The sequence below is a fragment of the Amyelois transitella genome, chromosome Z (genome assembly GCF_032362555.1).
Source record: "Amyelois transitella isolate CPQ chromosome Z, ilAmyTran1.1, whole genome shotgun sequence".
Classification (NCBI taxonomy): Eukaryota; Metazoa; Arthropoda; class Insecta; order Lepidoptera; family Pyralidae; genus Amyelois; species Amyelois transitella.
In genome coordinates, this window is record NC_083535.1 from 2,774,292 (window position 1) to 2,796,425 (window position 22,134).

The 22,134-nt window shown below is 36.0% G+C and overlaps 1 protein-coding gene across 5 annotated transcripts in view; it reads left to right on the forward strand.

The window, feature by feature from the left end:
- LOC106130563 (GRB10-interacting GYF protein 2) overlaps positions 1–22,134 on the forward strand; it is a 36,052-nt gene that overhangs the window by 8,105 nt on the left and 5,813 nt on the right. For 2 of the 5 annotated variants that reach the window (XM_013329427.2, XM_060953867.1), the window contains exons 4-27: positions 177–312; positions 995–1,110; positions 1,536–1,706; positions 2,038–2,162; positions 2,698–2,803; positions 3,255–3,361; positions 3,604–3,743; positions 4,172–4,566; positions 4,723–5,755; positions 6,091–6,258; positions 6,582–6,731; positions 7,445–7,546; positions 8,268–8,396; positions 16,084–16,374; positions 16,579–16,812; positions 17,362–17,442; positions 18,019–18,131; positions 18,786–18,861; positions 19,406–19,630; positions 19,937–20,017; positions 20,442–20,553; positions 21,142–21,336; positions 21,630–21,753; positions 21,999–22,107. In XM_013329427.2, the coding sequence (XP_013184881.2) occupies positions 177–312; positions 995–1,110; positions 1,536–1,706; positions 2,038–2,162; positions 2,698–2,803; positions 3,255–3,361; positions 3,604–3,743; positions 4,172–4,566; positions 4,723–5,755; positions 6,091–6,258; positions 6,582–6,731; positions 7,445–7,546; positions 8,268–8,396; positions 16,084–16,374; positions 16,579–16,812; positions 17,362–17,442; positions 18,019–18,131; positions 18,786–18,861; positions 19,406–19,630; positions 19,937–20,017; positions 20,442–20,553; positions 21,142–21,336; positions 21,630–21,753; positions 21,999–22,107 (4,519 nt within the window). The remainder of the gene's footprint in view (positions 1–176; positions 313–994; positions 1,111–1,535; positions 1,707–2,037; positions 2,163–2,697; positions 2,804–3,254; positions 3,362–3,603; positions 3,744–4,171; positions 4,567–4,722; positions 5,756–6,090; positions 6,259–6,581; positions 6,732–7,444; positions 7,547–8,267; positions 8,397–16,083; positions 16,375–16,578; positions 16,813–17,361; positions 17,443–18,018; positions 18,132–18,785; positions 18,862–19,405; positions 19,631–19,936; positions 20,018–20,441; positions 20,554–21,141; positions 21,337–21,629; positions 21,754–21,998; positions 22,108–22,134) is intronic. The other 3 variants (XM_060953869.1, XM_060953868.1, XM_060953870.1) reach the window with 3 other exon arrangements.

The window sequence follows — 22,134 nt, forward strand, 5'->3', positions numbered from 1 at the left end:
CAGAGACTGTGTCTTACCATTTGCCATGGTCACTGCATACTTGTATCGCTTCATCCATATTCATAGCTCCCTTCATGTAAGCTCGACGGTTTCGGGTACTTTCTTTAACAGTTTTAAGTGATGAAGTTATTGCAATATTTTCAGAATTATTTAATATTTCTACTATTTTTTAACAGGTATGGCAGAGAAGAGATGCTCGCTTTATATGACAGAACATCAGAAGCGCCGCCAGAATTAAAATACATCGATTTCCTCTACCAACCCAGAGGCAAACCGCCCTTTGCCCTCAATAACTCATTTGAGGACGAAATGGTTCGTATTATTTAAAATTAAATAAAAATATATATGAAATGTACAACCAACAAAATACACAGATTGAAGAAGCTGGAAAAAAACCTTGAAGATACTAATTCAAATATTAAAGGTAAGCCAGGAACCATACAACACAGTCGGTTTTTGCTGGAGTGAAAAGGTCTAGACGAACATGCCTTGATCATATTAAGAATTTTCTGGCGAAAGGTCAAGTCAAAGGTATGTGAAAATGATGTGAATGCTTACATATTGAGAGTTAATAATGCTGATGAAGAAGTAGGCAGGGACCGTGGAAAGATGTAGTGTTTGCCTATCCCTTTGGGAAAGGTGTGATTTTATGTATGTATGTAGAAATAAAAAGATGTTTGTCTTTCTAATCACCTTCAAAAAAGGTGGTTCCCAATTTAACCTGTTTGTATGTAAGTTTGTTTGCGATTATCTCGCATTTCCTGAACCAATTTTGATGCATTTCAGGAAAGCGTTTGTTCACTTAGCTAGATAGATAGATGAAAGTCTTTAAGAGTAAAACATACAAAGTAAACAGCAACAAACAAACAAAATACTTAGAAGAAGGTTTGAGCGATTTAACCGACTTCAAAAATCGGATAAAGAGGATAAACGTTGGGGACGGTTTGTCTTTTTACAAAAGTTATTGTGTTATATTACAATGCTTTCGTTGCAGGATACCGGGCCGTCTATGGAGAGGTTTGCGACGGGTCGCGGGCAGGGCCGTGGGTTGCCGGTGGCGGACCGTGGGAGACCACGACTCTCGTTTGTACGGTCACCCTCTACAGGGAGGTGAGATAATATAAATCTTCTTCCTGGCTTTTAATGCCGGCTGTATTCTCACCACTCTGGAGAGAAGTCCGAGGTATGCCTTTGACCATGGATCCTGGATTGAGTGAGTCTGGTTTTTACACGAAGCGACTTCAGTCTGACCTCTGTAATTTTTGCATGTAAACCTAACCCATTGGATTGATCATGGTTACGTATCTAGTTGCCTGAATGTGCAGGTTTTCACACGATATTTTTCCTCACTGTAAAAGCATGGGTTTAGTATTCAAACTAATATAGGTACATCAATATAATAAAAAAGCCTTTATTCTGTCAGAAATATTTAACAATTATTCAACTACAACAACGACGAATTTAGCGTCACCTACAAAAGAAAACATGTTTACGGGAGCTATACTTTTTAACGGGATATTGTCCTGCCCATCCAGGGGGAGCCACTGGCCATCATGGCATCTGGGGGGCGGCGGTAATCCCCGGATGTCATTCAACCCCGACGACGAGCCGCCGCAGCGCCCATGGTCTTCGAGCAATGGGGGAGGGCCCAACAACAGGAACAGCGGAGAACAGCCGGAGTGGACACCTAATAAGATGTATAGGAGGTGAGATAAATAAATATACAAACTATAATATAAAGGAGAAATTGCCTTTTAAAGAACCCGGTAATGGGAAATGTCCAATGTCGAATAAGACCAATAAGATTTTGTTATGTGCCTGATAGAATACTTAACCCAATAAATATTGCTTACTTGCCTCAAATAAGACCTCAGTAAAAATGGTTTAAAAATACCCTGTCCCTGCATATTTCTTCTTGACCTGACCCTTTTCCAGGTCGTCCTTGATTTGATCAAGTTACAGTCGTCTAGGTCGTAACACCGTTTTTCACCTTGTATATTTTCTTTGTTAAAATGTTAACATACATTGGTTTTGTAGCAAACGCCAAGGACAAACTACGAACTGGCGGCAGTCTCGCGAGGAGGGCGAAGAGTGGCGATCTTCGACCGACGGGCCGCCGTCCTCGGGAACAGGGAGGTCCCGTTCCAACCAGGACAAATGGGGTCAGAATCTCTTTATTTTTCTATAATCTTAGTACTTATGAGACATTTAAATGATCATCTGAATAACTGTGTAAATACAAAGTGAAGAAACAAAATATTAGCAATGCATTTGACAGAGCCTGTAACACTCAAGACAAATGGGTGAAGTTTTATGGGTGTTTCTTTGTATTAGTCGAACTTTTCTACATCCAGCTCAACATGCTCTTTGAGTCTTTTTGAGACTGCTTGCTCTGCTTACCCCTTAAGAGCTTAATATGTGATGTGATTATGTCATCTTTTTTCCATCTTAAATAAGAGAAATGACATAAGGACCGGCTCGTGAAGTGGAAGTGAAGGCTACGAGCGTAAATTTTCTACTGCACTACCTTCTCTGTGCTAAATTGCATCAAATTCACTCCGTTAGTTTGAAGTTTATTCAGACTAGGACTATAATAAATATAGAAATTTCAAATTTTCCAGTTGCATCTTCAGCTCTTTTATGTATTCAAGCAATAAATTATCACAGGCGCTTTTTCACGATAGCGAATGATTTCAGCGGAGCGAGACTGGGGTGAGCGCCCCACTTCGGACAAGTCACAAAATCGGAACAACCGTCGCACCTGGGTTGGCTCGGATTCACAGAACGACGAACTTCCTGAATGGTATGACTTAGCATTGGTAGTTTAGGTCTAATACAGTTTAGGTTTCCCTGCAAAGGTTGCGGAGGTCAGATAGGAGATGCTTCGTGAAAAAACGTGAGGCTTACTCAATCTAGGATCATGATCGAAGGCGCGTTCAGGGTTTCTCTCACCAGAGAGGTGAGGATGCCTCAACGCTTGGAGGAAAATGAACGTCTTTAGTGCTTTCTTGCTGCAGCAATTCTTGGTAAGAAATGCACAGGCGACTCTTCATTTTACGAGCTAGTATTATATAATTTTGAATCAAATGATCTGTCCCCGTAAATGGCATGCCAGTCGCCATTTTTATTGAGCGAAAAACTATCGCTGTGTCTTTCACATCGTAAGTGGAACAATGGGGGCTTATCCCAATTCCTTTGCACAACCATATATGTATATATATATTTTTTTCTTAGACATTTAATTTGTTGAACAGGGCTGTGGATAACGCAGAGGCATGCGGTGGTACTTTCGATGCGTCCGGCGCGTTCCACGGGTATAGCAATGACGATACTAATGTACCCAAAGCTCAGGAGCCTTACCGTAAGTATCTATGACACATGTCTTTCATTCTTCTAGGTCAAAATGGGTCGTTGGACCTAGTTATATGATCCGCCCTGCCTTCTTGTAAACATTGCTTTCTTAGTCCCTAGAAATTCTATCCAAAGTTGCATAGTGAAATTTGAACATTTTTAACACCAGACAAATATTCAAAATGAAAGACTTTAATAAAAGTTATTCTATCTATCTATATAACGAGTATTATGAGAATAAATTATCTACAGCATTAACCCGATCCCACACCCACGGGAGTTTCGTCCGCTCGAAGACCGTGGAGGAAGGCTCCGACGAGTGGTGGGCCTCTGAGAAGGCGAAGAAGCTGTCGCCCAAACGATTTGATGCCAGTGATATTAAATTCAAAAAGGTATGTCAGTGCATATTGCATTATGAAACTATAGTGTTCAAATGAGTCAGTTGTTGCATTTTAAAATTATAGCTTCCTTTACCTTTTATTCAAGGCTTTGTTCGTCTAATAATTTATCCCATTTGAAAGAGCAGTACTGTTTTGGCAATGAAAGGTATCCTTATGTCCTTCTTATTCATCAAAACTATATGTGTATGCAGAATTTCAGGAATATCACCTGAACAGATAAAGTGTGAAGAGCTGATAAGACATACTGCATAGTAGGCTATGCAGTAGGCTAGCGTATTCAAATGATATTATTGGCATTACTTAACACATACAAACACATTATCACGTCTATATCCCTTGCAGGGCAGACAGAGCAAACAGTCTCAGAAACTTACTAAGCAAAATTAAAATATTGTTTACCCTCATGTATTTCTTACCAGCCTGCCACTACCATTCAGGATTCCTCGCCAATGCATTCCACATTGGACAACATGGAGATGCACGATTCCAACGAGAAACACGATGGCACACCCGCAGAGACCCCAGAAGTCAGCGCTATAACATCAGAAGAGGATGTGTTTAAGAAGAACGCTTTGAAAGCCAAGTTCACAGAGAGCAAAACGTTTGATTCTCTCATGAGGACTAACATCAATCTTGAGGAGGCAAACGACGAACGAGGCAACTTCCAGTCTGTGATGATAACACCGAATAACAGCCTTCGGCAGAAACATCAGAACATTGTGGCCTCTGTTGCTGAACCAACTAGGATGCAGTCTCACAGGCCTGGCCTGTTGAAGCTACTGGGGAACAAACCTTCGAGCAAGTATAGCGAGACGTGAGTCATTTGAACTGGTTTGTTATTACGATTATATCTAAGAAATTGTGCAGAAGCTGAATAAATTTTAATTAAAATTCACGTTATTTATTTAATGACAATATTTTGTTAATAAATATTCCAAAACTGGTTTGTAACATAACAATTTCTTTTCAGCGATTACGATAACATGAACGCGTCTACTGAGGAGAAGATAGTTGAAGACCTTATTGATATGACTTTGGAGGACAAGGAAATCATTCAGATCACCAAAATGTCCACTGCCCCACCCAACCAAATGATGAACCAGCCAGTCATGTCGACTGGGATGCCGTCGGTGAATTCCATGCCGCAAATGCCGAATACGAGCATGCAAATGAGGCTGACGAGCCCTATTCATTCTAACCAAGGGCTGATGCAAAAAGCCAATATGCAATCAGCTTTGCAAGGACCTGGGATGCAGCCTGGAATTCAGCAAGGACTCCAACAATCTGGTTTACAAAAATCTGGTTTGCAACAATCTGGTTTACAACAACCTGGTTTACAACAGCCTGGTTTACAACAATCTGGTTTACAACAGTCAGGCTTACAACAACCAGGCTTACAACAACCTGGCTTACAACAGCCAGGCTTACAATCTGGCCTACAGCAACCTGGATTACAGTCCGGCCTTCAACCATCGAGCCTACAGCAAACGGCCCTACAACAAGCAAGTCTCCAGCAATCAGGCTTGCAACAATCTGCTTTGCAGCAGTCGGCATTGCAGCAATCTGCTCTGCAACAAGTGGCTTTACAACAAGCTGGATTACAACAATCGGGTCTTCAGCCATCAGCTCTTCAGCAAGCAGCTCTACAACAATCTGGATTACAACAGCAAGGATTGCCACAGAGCATTCAACAGTCGGGATTACAACCCGGGCTTCAGCAGGTCGGCATAACAAACTCGGCGTTAAACGCCTCTCTAGGCCTACCCATACGACCTTTGGGAACGTCGATGGGACCAACCATGGGAATGAGAATGCAAGGAGTCCCGCCTCACATGATGCCAAATTCGCCCATGTCAAATCCCGGCCTAAATTCCACCTTGCCCGCGGGATTGCAGAACAACACTCAAGGGATTCCCGGATTTCAGCCCGCAGCGTTGCCGAGCATGGCCTCTAATATGGCAAATAATTCACTGTTCATGAATCAAAATACCAACAATAACCCGGTAAGATCATCCTTTTATTATAAATTATAAACACAATTTGTTTAAGGCTTAGCCGTAAGGTATTTTGCCCGGTGCGGTTTCCAGAACAATAAGATAAACTTAATTTCTTCCCCTGAATGACGTATTTAGCATTTCATTAGTACAGATAATTTTTATAAGCCAATTAGGTCAAAGGATAGAAAGTTATAAGTATAATGTTATAAAGTTTGATCATCTTAATCCTTTTCATCGAGCAATATTCTCTACTCTATTACTTCAAAACATAAATTTATTTTATCAAACACCTTATAAATTTATACCTACAAAGATTATACGATATAATTTTTCGTTACCAGCTACAGAACCACGGCAACCAATCGAACATGTTCCCGATGCACGGCCTCCAGCACTCTGGATCTCAGCCGTCGTTCGCCTCTATTTACGGGAACATAATGCAAACACCACCACCGCCGCCCCCCACCACTCAGAATCAGGCGGAGATGTGGTACTACGAAGATCCGAAGGTAAGTAACTGGATATTTATTATTTGTGAATAATATATATTGATTCAAACATTATATGTCCACGCTCAAGTTGAGCAATCAGATTTTATTTCAGTAGTTGTGATGTATTTCATTATTTTCCTAATCACATATGATAGAGTATACCAACAAACCCTTTTTTTATAGTAGATCATTTGTAACTTAGGATTCGTGTTCAAGAATTAGTAGTTAAGAATGGTTGACATAATGATTCATCATAGACTAAAATAACATAATCAAAAAATAAATAAATTTGAAATAAATATTACTCTTTTTGCTTTAAATGCCATTCTCGTTTGTTGTAGAAAACGATCCAAGGTCCGTTCTCGTCGAAAGAGATGCTCAACTGGTACCGCGCCGGGTTCTTCACTCAGAATCTCATGGTGCGACGCGCGTGCGACACCACGATGCGGCCACTCGGCAGTTACGGCCCGGTGGTGCCTTTCGCCCAAGTGGTGAGTGTCAACTTGTGTGGACTCTTTCCATAACATAATAAAGTAGATTTTGCGCGGGGCTTCGCTCCCGAGGAGAATTTCCAGAAATAAGTATGTAGCCTTTGCCATTCCCAAATGTCTTTTCTGTCTGTTTACCAAATTTCATCTATGTCGGTTTAGTTTTTAAGTTTAATCGTTAAAAACATACATATCTTTCTTATTAATTATTAGTTTTAATTGAAAAAAAAACAAGGAAAATTATATGATTATATGTATTAGAATTTTCTCATGGAGGATCTAGACATTGTTTTGTGGTATTAAAAAATAACTTCTTATACTCTGGTGCAAAGTTATTTTGCCACTACTGCTGAATGCAAATTAAAAAAAAATATTATGTGAATTTGACTTTTCTTTATATAACTGACTGAATCTACTGACCTGCCTACCGGTGCTGTTACTGTTAATTTCATGTCGTTTCTCCTTTGTCCAAACATACATACATATATCTTTTCTTTATCCCTTACTGAGTAAACAGTTCTAACACTCTCGAAGTCTTTAAGCCCACATTAAGATGAATGGCTGATTATGCAAGCGTGTTCTAGTTTATTAGGGAATCGGGTCTCACTAATTTGCGCTAGGTTAATCCGTCTGCATCTGGTAAATTGACTCATCAATGACTTACATATAATTACGTCTATATCCCTATAGTACTATAACATAAATATTTTCTACAGGACATTTTATCATCGTTCCCGATGTCTACAACTTACGAGCCGCTCAACCAAGGGCCACGCGACACCATACTTAACTCTCAACCAGGACTTGGCCTTGAATCAGTAAGTTGTCATCTGAAAATTTTCATCAAACTTGATATATATTTCTTGAAGAGACTACACCATCTAGGTTTCCATTCCACTTAGTCTGTTTTTAGCGACTATTTCTGTTCTAAGTTAACCAATTTCCGTTCAATGTGCGATTCATTATCCTCCCCCAGGCGTTTCAGCCGGAGCTATCCCAAAACATAATAGATTATATGTTTTGTTAACACCCACTTTAATTTCGTTGCTTATCTCAAAGGTTGACCGTCAGAGAATTATTTAAGCATTAAGACCGCCCATTGTATCAACATTATTTGTACAATTAAGTTTAATAAATAAACGTTGATATGTCTTTTCTTCTTTCTATCTATGATAGGGAGAGAGGCAAACGTTGTCTTGGTTATCGTTCGGAAACGGCCCTAGTTGCTGAGGAAGTGTCCATCTTAGGCAAGGATTACACGATCAGTCTCGCGTCAGTTCAGTCCATCAGTTTGCTCAGAATGATGGCAGAATTATCGTCTCACCTGTTGACTGACGGACTGATGGTCCAGAATGACAAAAATCAGTCTGCTGTCAGTCTTACACTGAGCGAAAAACGGTTTTTTCATCCCTCATTCAGACCGACTGAACTGACGCCAAACGGATTGGGTGACCCTTGTCTAAAACGATAAGAAAGTCTCATTATGCGTATGCGACAGGTTTTACTCACGTCGAAATTTGTATCTTTTTCCTTCTTCAGGTTGATTCCCTGTGGAGCCCGCCCACACCCGCCCCGGATATGATGTGGATGCAGCAAGCGATAAATCCTCGCAACGAGAATTGCGTCAACAACCTGTCTATATACTTCTGGGACGAACAGGTAAACAACGTATGTAACCTTTTAATTAACCTCAAAAATTTTGCAACTACCCTCATTTCCTTGAAAGACATGTTTGACTTGACTACATTTATTAATGTATTAATAGAAATGTTACTATGGTTAAAATAAACATGCCTGTAGCTTTTCTCATTCTAGTATGTATACAAGTATTTTTTACTAGACACCGCGTGGGAAATTATGTTTATTCGGTATATTTCTGGTGCACGATATGCCGACGTTAATAGATGAAACTTGGATAGTTGTCGTAAGAATTATCAAAATAAACGCAGAGATTGGTGAGAGATGATCTTAGATTAAATTTTCAGGAGAATCAAAGTAGTAAAATAGTACATACTAAAAAAGTAAATATTCATCTAACTCGAAATGTAAATTTTGTTATGATAAGAGAGACAGATGCGACCTTAGCGTTAGATTTGTTGTGTGAGAATGTTACTGAAAAATACATATAACATATGTATAACATAAGACAAGTTTTTCAAACAGTCTGATTTATATACTTTAATAATTAAACTTGCTTCATACTAGAATGATTGCCTGGTTTCTGAAAAATCTATTATTCGTTATTTTAAATCTCGTTATTAGAGCGTAGAAATCAGTACTGAGAATTTATGTCTGTTTCAAAGTTAAACGTAATCTGTGAGATTCTTCAACAGTTAAAATTAAAACCATCATATTTTTCTTTAAAAAATTATATGATTATTTTCAGAAACCACGTTTATTTACATTGACGTATAACTAATGTATTTGAATTTATTATTTGCCTCTATTCTATTCTAGGCTAATTATTTATAAGTATTTTATTATTAGTTATACGTTAACAGCTTCTCTTATTACCGCTTTTATTTACAAAGATGTTTGCATTTAAAGATTTGGAAAGTGCTTCGGTGGACGTCTCACTAACAATTGCATAGCATTTCATTATTATTATTTATTTTTTTATTATCACAGCAGACCATAAAGGTATTGGCTTGTAGTGATATGAGGTAAAATTTCTCATTTCACGTGGCGTCTTTGTGTTGACACGATCGCCAAAAAGTGCAGTTGCAGTAAAGTGGTTCGTGCCACCAAGTCGACGGGAAATCTGGCATTTCATTCAAAATGACGGTACATAAGGTTCAGACCGAAGGGTCAAATAGATTAAATTTTTATAGTATTGTAGCAACCAAAAAAAATAGTACTTATTTGCAAGAAGTCACCAAAAAGAACACAAAAATAGTTTTATTTAAAAAAGTTTCGCATGGGATCGAACGATGAGATCCATTGAGTACTTAGGAATGAAAAACTTAACTTACGTTCCAGTAATAAGTGCGAATATAAATCGACAAAATAAAAGAACTAAGGTAAATTTGTTAAGGTTATATAACTATAGTTTAGATGTGGTCTCCGCCTGACCCTGCGGGAAGAACCGTGGTCATATGTATGTATTTATAAAATAATAGGATTTTTTTAAAGAATTATTTTGTACTGTGTAAGTTGATCATTTCATAATGTAAGATTGAAGTAGGGATTGTTCTGAGTTCAACAATAATTATTTGGTGACACATCATCATTCTGGCGTTTCTTTTTATCAGTAACACCTTGCTCAGGGTGAACCCAAGATCATCAGCCTTTGACCACGAACCAAGTAGGAAGGCCTGGTGTGTCAGTTTTAAAAAGGCGTATTAGGAAGATCCCTACTTATATATGTCGTATTTCTTTATTTATCTTATGCAGCAAATGTTCGGAATATGAACCGCAAGTTTATAAACTTCCTGAAAAATTTATAAACTTTCGTAGAAATCTAAACGAGAGATCAGTTGATTAATTTGCGGTTTATGTTATTTTCCTGTGACAAATACATATAAAAATTCTACATATTTAGTATGTATGCATAAGTTAACATTAAAGAAATACGAACGTATAGGTTTATATATTTAGAATAGGGTCATGACCCCGATTTTAATGTCAAAACATAGGATTATTTTTGTTTTGTAGGTACAGTTGAGGGCAGATAAAGTTGACTTTATCGATTATATGAACTATTTCGTCAGGAGTCTGTTTTCTGCCGCCAACTGTTGACTGACTGTCAATAAGCAAGCCTAACAACATTGCAATAAAATAATTTACTACTAAAAGCTAAGTAACACCTGATTATGTTCACAAATTTACCCTGCTTGAGTGCAGCATTAATTGAATACAAGAAATATTTTTTTTGTACCAATTGCTTTATGCAATGGCTTGCCTATTGGCGTAGATTAAGGATTAAATTATTATTTATTACCGAAATATTGGAATCAGTACTGCTTGGCGAGTGAATACCAACGTACTAGTTAAGCTGTAGAAGCCATTATGATTTGATTATTTAAGATAAACATTTTTTATGATTTAGTTAATAATTCATCTTTTTTCATCTTATTTTATGGCACAGCTTATGTTTCGAATTCACATTGAATAATGAAAATTAATGGGTCAGATATTTTATTTATTGTTTCGATTTAATTGTATTCAGTCTACCAGTCGATATTAAATTATCGAGATAAATTGAAAAAGTTTAGTACTATTTTCAGTCCCATTAAGAAACTTTTTAAATAATTAAAAAAAGGGGATTGAAATTACTAAATCACATATGCCACTTAATTTTTAGAAATGACTTTAAAATCTTAATTACATATTCTAATATACCTAAATCCGTTTCCTAAAAATTAAGTGGTGTATTTATAAAATTAATCAAGTTCCTCATCCGTCGATAATATTATTCTTTTGAAAAGATTGACACTAGTTTGTAAGAACCATTAACGACTAACGTTAATAAGAATTAGCCGATTTTTACAGAAGATTCTTACAACCAACGCAGGAGTTGAGTTAAAAAGGTAATATTTGGAGGCGGCGGTCGCGATTATATACGGGAAAAAACAAGAATGCTGCCAAACCAGTAGATTAGTACCACCCCCTGTGTAAATACATATCCAATACTTTTTAGTCTGACTGTTGATTTTGAGTGATATTTTTATTTTAATTCTAATAAAAATAGTGGGACCAAAGCGGAAGAACGTAATCTTAAGAGATGGGTTGAAATCGGAATATGAGCCACACAATATTACATTTTGATAATAGTAAAATTGAGGTATAATAAAAATGTTAGCTTATGTTCTAACTTCCATACAAACGCTGTTAAAGTATTTATTTATCAGTTTACATTATAGACTTACTACTAGGTCGAACGATTTATATTTTCTAAATAATTACCATGGTTTGTATGGAGCTCAACCACATATTGTTTTAGATCGGGGAAAGATACTTTTCGTGTTTTAAATATTAATATGATATTTAGTTATATTTTTATTTCGCTCATATTTTCTACAATAAGACACAATTACAACACAATACAGTTAATGTTTTCAATATGTGTTTTGTTGGAAAAAGATAGTAAACCAGTTTTTTTCTTTTGATTGCAATATTGGTTAAAAGATCATTTTACGTCTAATATAACTTATAATTTAAGTAACCTACCGCTTCCAAAGCGAAAGTATAGATAGAATCGGTGGATTTTACACATAAACTACACTGCAACACGTCAATTTAATTAAAAATAGAATAGATTTATCTAGCCAATGTACGGTGGGAAAGCTGTACCTTTTTTAGTTTAAAATACTGAGATGTAATTATTGCCTTGATAAAGTCAGGTATCATTTATCTGCATTACTTTTAATTCCGTTTTTGAAAATAAAAATTGAAACAACTTTGTATTTGGAAATACGAAATAACTTTCCCCGAACTTATATCAGTAGTATAAGTAGGTAACTCGTTCTGATTTCAAAACATGTCAGTGCTCTTGAACTTTTTTATTTGTTCCATATACCTTCTTCGCCCATTATATGACTGTGTGTTCTTATTAGTTAATAGTCATACGGTTTTCAGGGATTTGTTAATAGGCGGCTGTCAAATTCGGGCATGAAACCCGTCAATCAAGAGGTCATTAATGCCTGGTTAAAATAAACTATCCAATCAGAAGATGTGTAGTGGTATTCATATACTTTTAGTCAAAATATTGACATTTATTTAGAATAAAAGTGATCGAATTTAAGACGATTGTCCAATGTTTTTAGGATTAGTATTGTATGGTTTGGAAACCATCAAATTATCATGAAAATGTATACCAGGTGCATGTTTTATCATGTTTCACTTGCAAGTAAATCATTCAATTCGATAGATATTAATGCATTTGTTGTTGACTTTGAGAATGGTAGTTAGATAGGTACGATGTTATAGTCTGTTATTGTTCGCGAATTATTGTGAACATTCAATGGAACATCGATATAAATAGTCTTTGTGTAAAGTAATACGAACTATATCTAGGCACTAATATTATTTTTGAAATGGTTTATAAAATTTCTCAGAAGTGAATGATAAAATATTGGAAACGGATTTGGATACTTTAGGCAGTCCGTATTTGTATTTATCATTCTTTTTGGAAATTCTTGTCATTTAGTTTAAATACTATTATTTTATTACGTAATTGACTATAATGGATTTTATAAATTAACTTAGTGTTATAAAGTGAGATATGTTTATTACTAGGAGTACTACAAAATGAACCTTGTTAAAGACGGGAACATGTTAATTATGATTCCTGACTAAAAAAAATTGTAGTACATTTTTTGTCAGAGCATTTATCTGATTCAGAATGAAATTCTGTGTTAAGCTTGGCATGAATTATTAAATTCCATAAAATAGTGCCAAATTACACATAGGTAACATTTATGTATAATCGGTCTATTAGGATATAAATAAAATAATAAAATACAAAAAAATAATTGAAATGAATGTGAGAATAATGTTATTTCCAGATATGCTATGATTAAAAAAAAATACTGTGCTGACAGTGCTTAACTTTAAGTCGAAATATACATTATTGTTCATGATGCGTGGTAAGAGTTTTTAATCTTACCCAATATAATAGTGATGTATCTCCTTTGTGGAAATATAATTAAAAGAATGAAAGGTGTAGATAAAAGAATGGATATTAATTTGTATACGAGAGGCATAATAATGGTCTTGCATTTATTTAAAACTCCAGTGTCTTTATTGTAATTTATTTAGATTTCGGATTTCTTCAACATTTTTGCCGCAAAGAGGCATTTTTTCAATTACTCTATGTTAAAAAATAGGGTGGTGCTTTGTACAGATAGTTATCTCATTAACCTACAAAGATATGTGCTTATTCAAGCAATAAGATCTAGTAGCGGGATATTGAGTTCAGTCTTTGCATCCAGAACAGAGTGGCAATTAAATTAAAACTGAAATCGAAAATGTGATTGTATTATATATGTATTGCCGACGTTTGCAAATTTCAACGAGATAGTTTATTGAAACGCGAGTACAAATAAAATCGTTTGCAAGTAAAAACCGTGTATTTCTATCACTGGTTTTTTTTATTAAATTATAAGATTACTAGAGGCCGCCCGCGACTTCGTCCGCATGGAAACCCTATCAATCCCACGGGAACTCTGGGATAAAAAGTAGCCTATGTGTTATTCTGGGTCTTCAGCTACCTACATACCAAATTTCATGGTAATCGGTTCAGTAGTTTTTGCGTGAAAGAGTAACAAACATCCATACAAACTTTCGCCTTTATAATAGTAGTAGGATGGAATCTTTTACATGTGTATGAATTTTTAAAACGAGAATTTTATTTCGAACTAACTGCAAACTTCTGCAATAAAATGTAGGCAGCAAAATATTCTCAGAGTATCTCCTTGGAGGACCATGTATCATTGTTGTTTTGTCTGTGTCGCATGGCGTTCATAAAATAAAAAATAAAAATTCAAATAGAATTTCAATATATCACAACAAATTATGATCCATGTGTTTATGAGATCAAATTGGAAAAAATTGATATTATATTGTTAATTGTATCATTTAAATGTACGTTTACAATTTCTATTCTTACTCGCTCGAAATGTAAATGTGTTTTATGAGATAACTGACTGTACTATATCTAGTTTAGTACGGTTACCATGTGTTTGACTTCGTTACTGTTTATAGCGACTATTTTTGTATTATTTAAATGGAATATATGACAATTGGTTGCAACATTGTGCTACACGGTCTAATCGATGGAGCTAATTCGCAATCAGTGGACAAGTTAAATTTCGCTCCGTCAAATTTACCCAATCGTAAAACTGACCTCTTTGTTCTGCCATTCGGTGCCCCATATTTTTAAACACATTCGTAAATTAAAATTGTATAATAAAGTAATTTTTTAAATTCTATAAAAATAATTTTCGCTCAGTAGATTGTAAGTTTATTTAAGCAAAACACATGGTAGCTGTACAGGTAGTGACATAGAGTTGTAGAACTTTATTGTCAGTTAGGTCGGTTAAGATATACTTATAGAAGATGAATTTATTGAAATTTCTGGCTGTTATTCATTTGAAAGACTGAAAATGATTTAAAGACTGCATAGAAAAGGTGAAGGCCCGTTAAAATGTTAGAGATGACGTGATAAGAATTAATATAAATCTGTGAATTTCGCTTTTGGCTGTCATTTTGTTAATAAGTTACCATTACTTGTTCTCGGTCAACGAAATACTTTATATGTCAAATTTAGTTCTATAGATCTGTTTTTTTGAAGTATCTTATAAAATTATGTCAGCGTTTCGGTATTTTAATTGTTTTCGTAGATATTCTTTTAATGTCGAGTGATTGAGTGTCGTCCGCAAGTCCATAGAAATGCCTGCATGGCTTGAAAGTGCCATCGACACAAATATTTAAACTATGGATTCGTTCTACGCTTGGTTCCTTATTTTTATTTGTTTTTACATTCGACAAATAATATCACGTAGGTGTATGTATTGCTAATAACCAAAATGAAAGAAATATATAATAATATATACTTAAACCAGTCGTAGTAAATATAAGTTCGAATAATAAGTAATATCTGAATGTTCAATTATGTGGTACATTCGCTTGTTTGCCACTGTAAAATAATTACATTTTCAAAATATAATACTATTAATAGATGTTACTTTATGTTGATGTAATTGTTCTTCTTTAACATCTTACTGTAGTGAGTACATAATATGAAATTGTTATTACTTTATGTTTATGTACTTGTTTTTCTTTTGTTTTGTTTGATTTCACTCAGCTGCTTGATAAGAGATTTTGCATAAAATTGTTATGCAGTTGGGATGTTGATTTCTGGTTAAATAAATATAATGTCTATCTTATTTGTATATGTGAATACCAAACCTATCCCATATCTACGGTATAATTTTGTAATATAATCTTGTAATAACATAACCTCTAATTGAAATAAGGGAACATAGTAGTACTCAAAACGAAGATCGTTCGGTAGTTTATATTTCATCAACATATACCAATTTAACAATAAAATAGATTTTTAAGAATATGTGAATGAAAAGAATTTCAATTTGAGAAAAAAAAATATCAAGTCTTTAATAAAAACGTCGAAATGGTTAGCAAATCTCTACAAAGACCGAAAATAAAAGACAAACGGAGTAGGTATTGTTCTATTATACTAACAAATAATATATAACACTGTCAATTTGCACGTTACACTAACTTTCATCGAGCATATCTTTAAATGCAAACAGATGCAGTATATATAACTGTTACTAATAAACAGCACAATAGCTAATTCAAAATAAACATAGTACAACACAAAACATTTCAGCCCTCTACCATAGCTTCAAGTTCTCTGCTCCCCGAGGATATAACTAAAGAGATGAAAACAGAGGATCAGATTCTGGCACAAATAAGGAGTACACAAAACATAAGCACTCAGCCGAATATGTCTTTTATGAAAGAAACTCCACCCGCGCCCGTCGTGGCCCAGAAAACAGAGGAAGTTTTCCCGCCCGAGAATGTTACTCCCAATTTGGAAGAGTTGCAGAAGTTGATAAAGAAAGACATCTTGACTCCCAAGGCGGTCATTGAGCCCAGCGTGCAGAACAAGGAGCCTGAGGTATGTATTTTCTTTTAACTCCATTTGTCAATTGAGCAACATCGTGAGCGATTGAGGACATAGCCGCCATTTTGAGTTGTTCATTCAACTCGCAAAACAAACTTAAAAAAGGTGAATATTTAATTCACCTTTTTTCGTTTGTTTTGCGATTTATTAAACGATAAAATTGATTTCAATAAATAACATGTCTCGTTTTAATCACAGGAAATATTCCAACAGAAATCGGAGAAGGCAGTGAAAGCCGAGCAAGCGCCCGAGCCGGCCGTGAAACCCCAACAGGTTCAGAAGGTATCCGAGTCGAAAGCGAGCAAACAAGCGAAGAATGAAAGCGAAAAAGCAAGAATGAAGGAGAACCTCGCCAAGGCTAAAGCGAAGAAGGTGAAGGATGAGAAGAAGGAGGATGAACCGAAGAGAGAGGAGGAAGTCGCTAAACCTGAAGTAAGTCAATTGTACAGTGATCGCTTGAAACAACGGGTCTTCTCAATAGCAGAACTACTTAATTCAAAGCGGCAATTTCATCAAGCTGCCATCAAGGTAATTTTTAAGAGTACTTTGCAAGTACAGACAACCAAAAAATCGAGCTACCCAAATTCACTGCAAATTCGCCTCTAGTACTGCGTCATAGAGTTCCATGCAGGGCAACTTGATGTGTGGTTGACATCGTAGACTGATCTTCAAGAAATCAAAACATATTCGAAATTTATCCAAAGTAAGTGAAGTACCAAGTAATGTTATATACTACTGGTTCTGAGGATAACGGTGATTGAGTATCCTCTATCTACCGTCTTCTAATTTTTTCTTATCTCTTTCTCTACATTCATTATTTCTAAGTATCTTTATAATATTTTTTTTTACTTATTAGTCACTGTACTGCAATCTATTTTTTGGTCTCGTTAAGTTTCAGTATTGATTTCAAATTTCTACTATTTTGTTTAATTCTCTATTTCTTGATTTATTTTACATTGTCTATCTCTTATTTGTTATCAGAAGAGGTCAGTAGAGTCGTCACCTATTAAGAACAAGAAAGAAGAGAAGACTAACAAGAAGGAGCTCGAGAAGGAAAAGAAGGTACACACATACAATTATAGTTTCGTCTTTATCCCTCATGCAGTAGATAGATCCAACAGTCTCACTGACACTGATTGGCCACGTTTAGTTGTATGGCTCGAAGATGTAATTGAGATTCAAATAGTGATAGGTTGCTAGCCCATCGCTTAAAACAATTGTTCAAAGTTTATGAGCTCCTTAGTCCTTATTCCTTAGTCGCCATTAACGACAAAGAGATGGAGTGGTCCTATTAAGTGTCCGGAACCACACGGCATCGAAAAGAAGGTATGATATAAAATTATTAGAGCTAATTTGAGCAAAAAAGCAATTTCAATATAGGTTAACAATGATGAATCATCTTTTAGTTTAAAAATAAATCTGTAATAGCAACGAGAAGAAAAAGTAAATTGTAATATTGTAATATTTTTTTTTATTAGAAGACTTATATTAAGTCTGTTTATCATCATTTTAGTTCTTCATATCATAAATAACTTTTTCTGTGAATCAAGTTCACAAGATTAACAATGAAGTAATTCTAACATAATCTGAGCCATTTTTGATGAGATGTTTCCCTGATAATCTTGTCATTCATGACAGGAGTGGCTGAAGGAAGGCTTCACCATCGTGAAGGGCCCCGAAAAGAACAACAACAAAGAAAACAAGAAGAAAGTGGACGAGGCTAAAGTCAATGAAGAAATGGAACGCAAAAAGTAAGTCATCTTACATACATACATACAGTAACAGACAATAGTCTTGAAAATACTTATAGGCCACGTACAGTTCTTTGGCTTAATGATAGAATTGAGATTTAAATAGTGACAGGTTGCTAGCCTATCGCCTAAAAGAAAAATCCCAAGTTTATAATCCTATTCATTAGTCCATGGGAAAGAGATGGAGATGGAAAAATATCTTATATGTAAAATTTTACGGAATCCTGAGTAAAGGAAACAACAGTGTAATCTATAGAAAATCTGTTTTCCAATAAATAAATATAAATATATGTATATGGGTAAATATAATATCACAGATTGAGTAAGACTCGAAGTAAGTTCGGGACTTGTTCCGAGATACTTACTCAACAATACTTTATAATCAATACATGTATAGATAGATAAACATACAAAACCCATGCCTATCAGAAACAGTTCGATTTTCATCATATCTCTTTGGGCCGAGATTCGAACCCGGGACCTACCGTGGCATAGACTAGCGTACTACCGCTACGCTACAGAGGCCGTCTCATATCCGGTTTGGGTCTAATTTATATTGGCAATTGAAACATTGACATTCGGTAAATACTAATAATTTGATTCTCGTAGGCTAAATGCTAGTTTTGAATCTGACTATCAAATGTATTTTATCAGGAAAGAAGAGGAAAAACTTGTAGCGGCTGAAGAAGAAAAGAAACGGAAACAGATGGAGGCAATCAAGAAGCAACAGGTTAGTTATATTTATTTACACATACATTTTTTTTTTGTATTGGTTAATCCTATTCTTTTTTTGTGGAATAGGAATAACTCCATTGTATCTAAAGGGTTAAAGTTTGTATGAATTTAAGCCTAGACTGAACGACTTAAAAATTAGGACTAATGCTCTTTGGCTTCTTATTATTCTTTGAGAATACTGTCGCTATAATTTATCGTCACGGGCACATTATAAGTATTGCAATAGAATTCACCATTACTATTTTCGAATCACAGGGTTGTCCTATGTCTTGTTTATTCTTGTTTTTTTTGTCCTGAACGCTCTGTTCGGTATTAACTCTCGTTACAAATAGGTTAATAGTAAGAGAGAAGTTAACCTTCTTTTTGTAACGAGGGTTAATACCAACCAGAGAGTTCAGATCACAAACAAGGCTCTCACTCTATCAGAGATTCAAAGAGAAAATAAGTTCTTTTTTGATACATACATACATAATCAAGTCTATATCCCTTGCGGGGGACGTTTTTGTTTTCAACTCACTTCAAACTTTTCAAATCTCAAGGAACAACAACAGCTCCAACAAAAGCAGGCCACGGAATCGGCCATAAAGAAAGCGCCGTGGTCCCTGGCGAGCAACCAGAGCATTCAGACCACAAACAAGGAGGGTCTCACTCTATCCGAGATCCAAAGACTAGAGAGGGAGAAGAAGTTGGAGCAGATGAAGGAGCAGCAGCAAATGATGCAGATAATTGCTCAGCAGCAGGCGTTGCAGTTGCAGAGGGAACAGGTATGGTACCTCTTTTTAGTAAAGTATGTATACGAATACTGGCTTTAGAGAGACTGGTCAGGTCATAATGACTACAAGGTAGCATTGGAGAAAAGATTGATGCATGTGGATGAAATTGAAAGTGGAAAGAAGTATTTGCTTACCACTTCTGGAAAGAAGCGTGACTATGTATTGTATGAAGTTTATGAGATGTACCACCACAAAAATATTGAGTATTTTTATATACTTTTAAATAGTTAAATAAATACAGTATGGCTTTTAAAACATATTCCTTTTTGAACTGGGTTAAAAATATGTGTTTTTTAGGAGATGCAGGCCGGTTTGGGATGGGCAAAGAAGAAGGCTAACAATTTGAATACTCCCGGTCAAAGTTTAGCTGAAATTCAGGTAATATATATAGGTTATTGTATTTTAGTGATATTTTTAAAAACTCGTTCCAACATTTCAGAACAGGAAACTGAGAACTGACTTTATTATATGTAGTGATGTGATGATAAAATATAAATTGTTTGGATTTTTAGTACTCGTAAATTTATAATTATTCGTGGCCTATCAGTATTTTGGTTGACTGACAAGTCTGTCAACTGTCAAGGCTCTGTCTGCCCCGCAAGGGATAAAGACGTCATTATATGTAAATTTATATGCATAATTTCAAGATGATTAATAATATAAAAAAATACCTCTTTCCCGTCCAAGGTAACACTCTACTCTCTAACAGATTTTGAGTTAACACAAAAAAAAACAGAACTTTCCTCTCTATAATATTATTATGAAAGTTGGGATATAGAAGTAAAACCGGTGTATATTTCAGGCGGAGGCGCGCAAACAAGCGTCCACCGCGGCTGTGCCGCCAGTGGTCGACGAGACGCCCGCAGCCCCGCCGCCGGTCAACAATGTGCCCTGGGGGAACTCACACAATGGAGGTAACATACATAGATAGATATAACACTTTATTGCACCATAAGAGTAAAAGATACAATAACAAAGCAAAAGAGACAGAAATGCTTTCACTTCTAGTTGACCTTTGGAAGGAATCATATCGTTCTTAATTGATTTCTAACACGCTGTCTTCTGGCCTTTACTATCTTCAGTTATAAGTCGATATTCGGCAACGTCAAGATTTCTATCTATGTAGTTCCAAAGGCGGCGGAGTAACCAGACATTGCCCAAATTGCCTTCAAGATTTCAGAAAATATGACTACTTCTTCTCTGGAGCCCGAGGTATTCTTTGACCATGGATCCTGAGTTGGGTGAGTTAGGTTTTTACACGAAGCGAATCCCATCACACCTCCGCAACCTTTGCACGCTTACCTAAACCATATTGGATCGATCATAGTTACAAATATAATTGCCTGAATATGCAGGTTTCCTCACGATGTTATCTCCCGTAAGAGAGTCGGTTAGTATTCAAATTAAAGTACATAACTTCGAAAATAGTCATTGGTTCAACGCCGAGATTTCACGAAACATGACGTCACAATGTAATGCTAACAATGTTTATATCTCTCCAGCGGCCGGCGGTTTCTGGGATACTCAACCGAATACGTCGCCCAAGGCTGAGAAGCCGCAGGAGCCCAAACCAGACACGAGCAAGCCGAAGAAGAAAATAACCATCCCGACGCCAGTGAAGAAGGAAACCTCCCCAGCGGCCGAGTTTGAAGTCTGGTGTTCCACTGTACTTAGTTCATGGAGCTCTAAGATTGATGGTAAGTTATTTGGCAATGAATTACTGTCGGACCGTCTAGAAATTAGACACGAGGTAGATAGAGGAGTTGACCGTCACGTCGATTCATAGTGATTTCATACCAAATGGCCCATATTAAAAAATAAAGGTCTAAACTCCTTATATCTGAGTCTTCAAAAATATTTCAGCTGGATAGCTTAATGGAATTGGCATTCAGGCAGTGACATGTTTTTAGTCTGTCCCCTCCAAAAATCCTAAGTTTACATATTTGGTACTTAAAATTACACATTGCTAAAGCAGCATTTCACTCCACAGTGCCAACGTTCATCGGGTTCCTAAAAGACATAGAGTCTCCGTATGAGGTGAAGGACTACGTGAAATGCTACTTGGGTGAGACCAAGGACTCCAGTGATTTCGCTCGTCAATTCCTCGAGAGAAGGTATTCTTAATTAAAAATAACTTACCTACTAATACTTAACAGTATTGAAGATTAATAATACAGATGTTAATTTAATTTTCACACCTTTTTTTTAGTATTAAGTTGGCCTATCATTTGCAACTCAAAAAATAGTTATTTGACCATCTCCCATCTGGTGCATCCATGCATTATTGATTCAGACAACTTAAATCGTTTGACCATCGACACTGTTTGTTATTGTGTGTTTTTGTTCCTTGTATCCGTAGATCAAAACTTCTGCGCGTGGGCATGGTGACGCCGTCCGACGACCTCTGTTCGCCGGCCATAGCCGTCAACCCTCGCACTATATCCGGCTCTGATTATCAGGAAGTGAAGGTATGATGCTATATTTTTTTTTCTGCC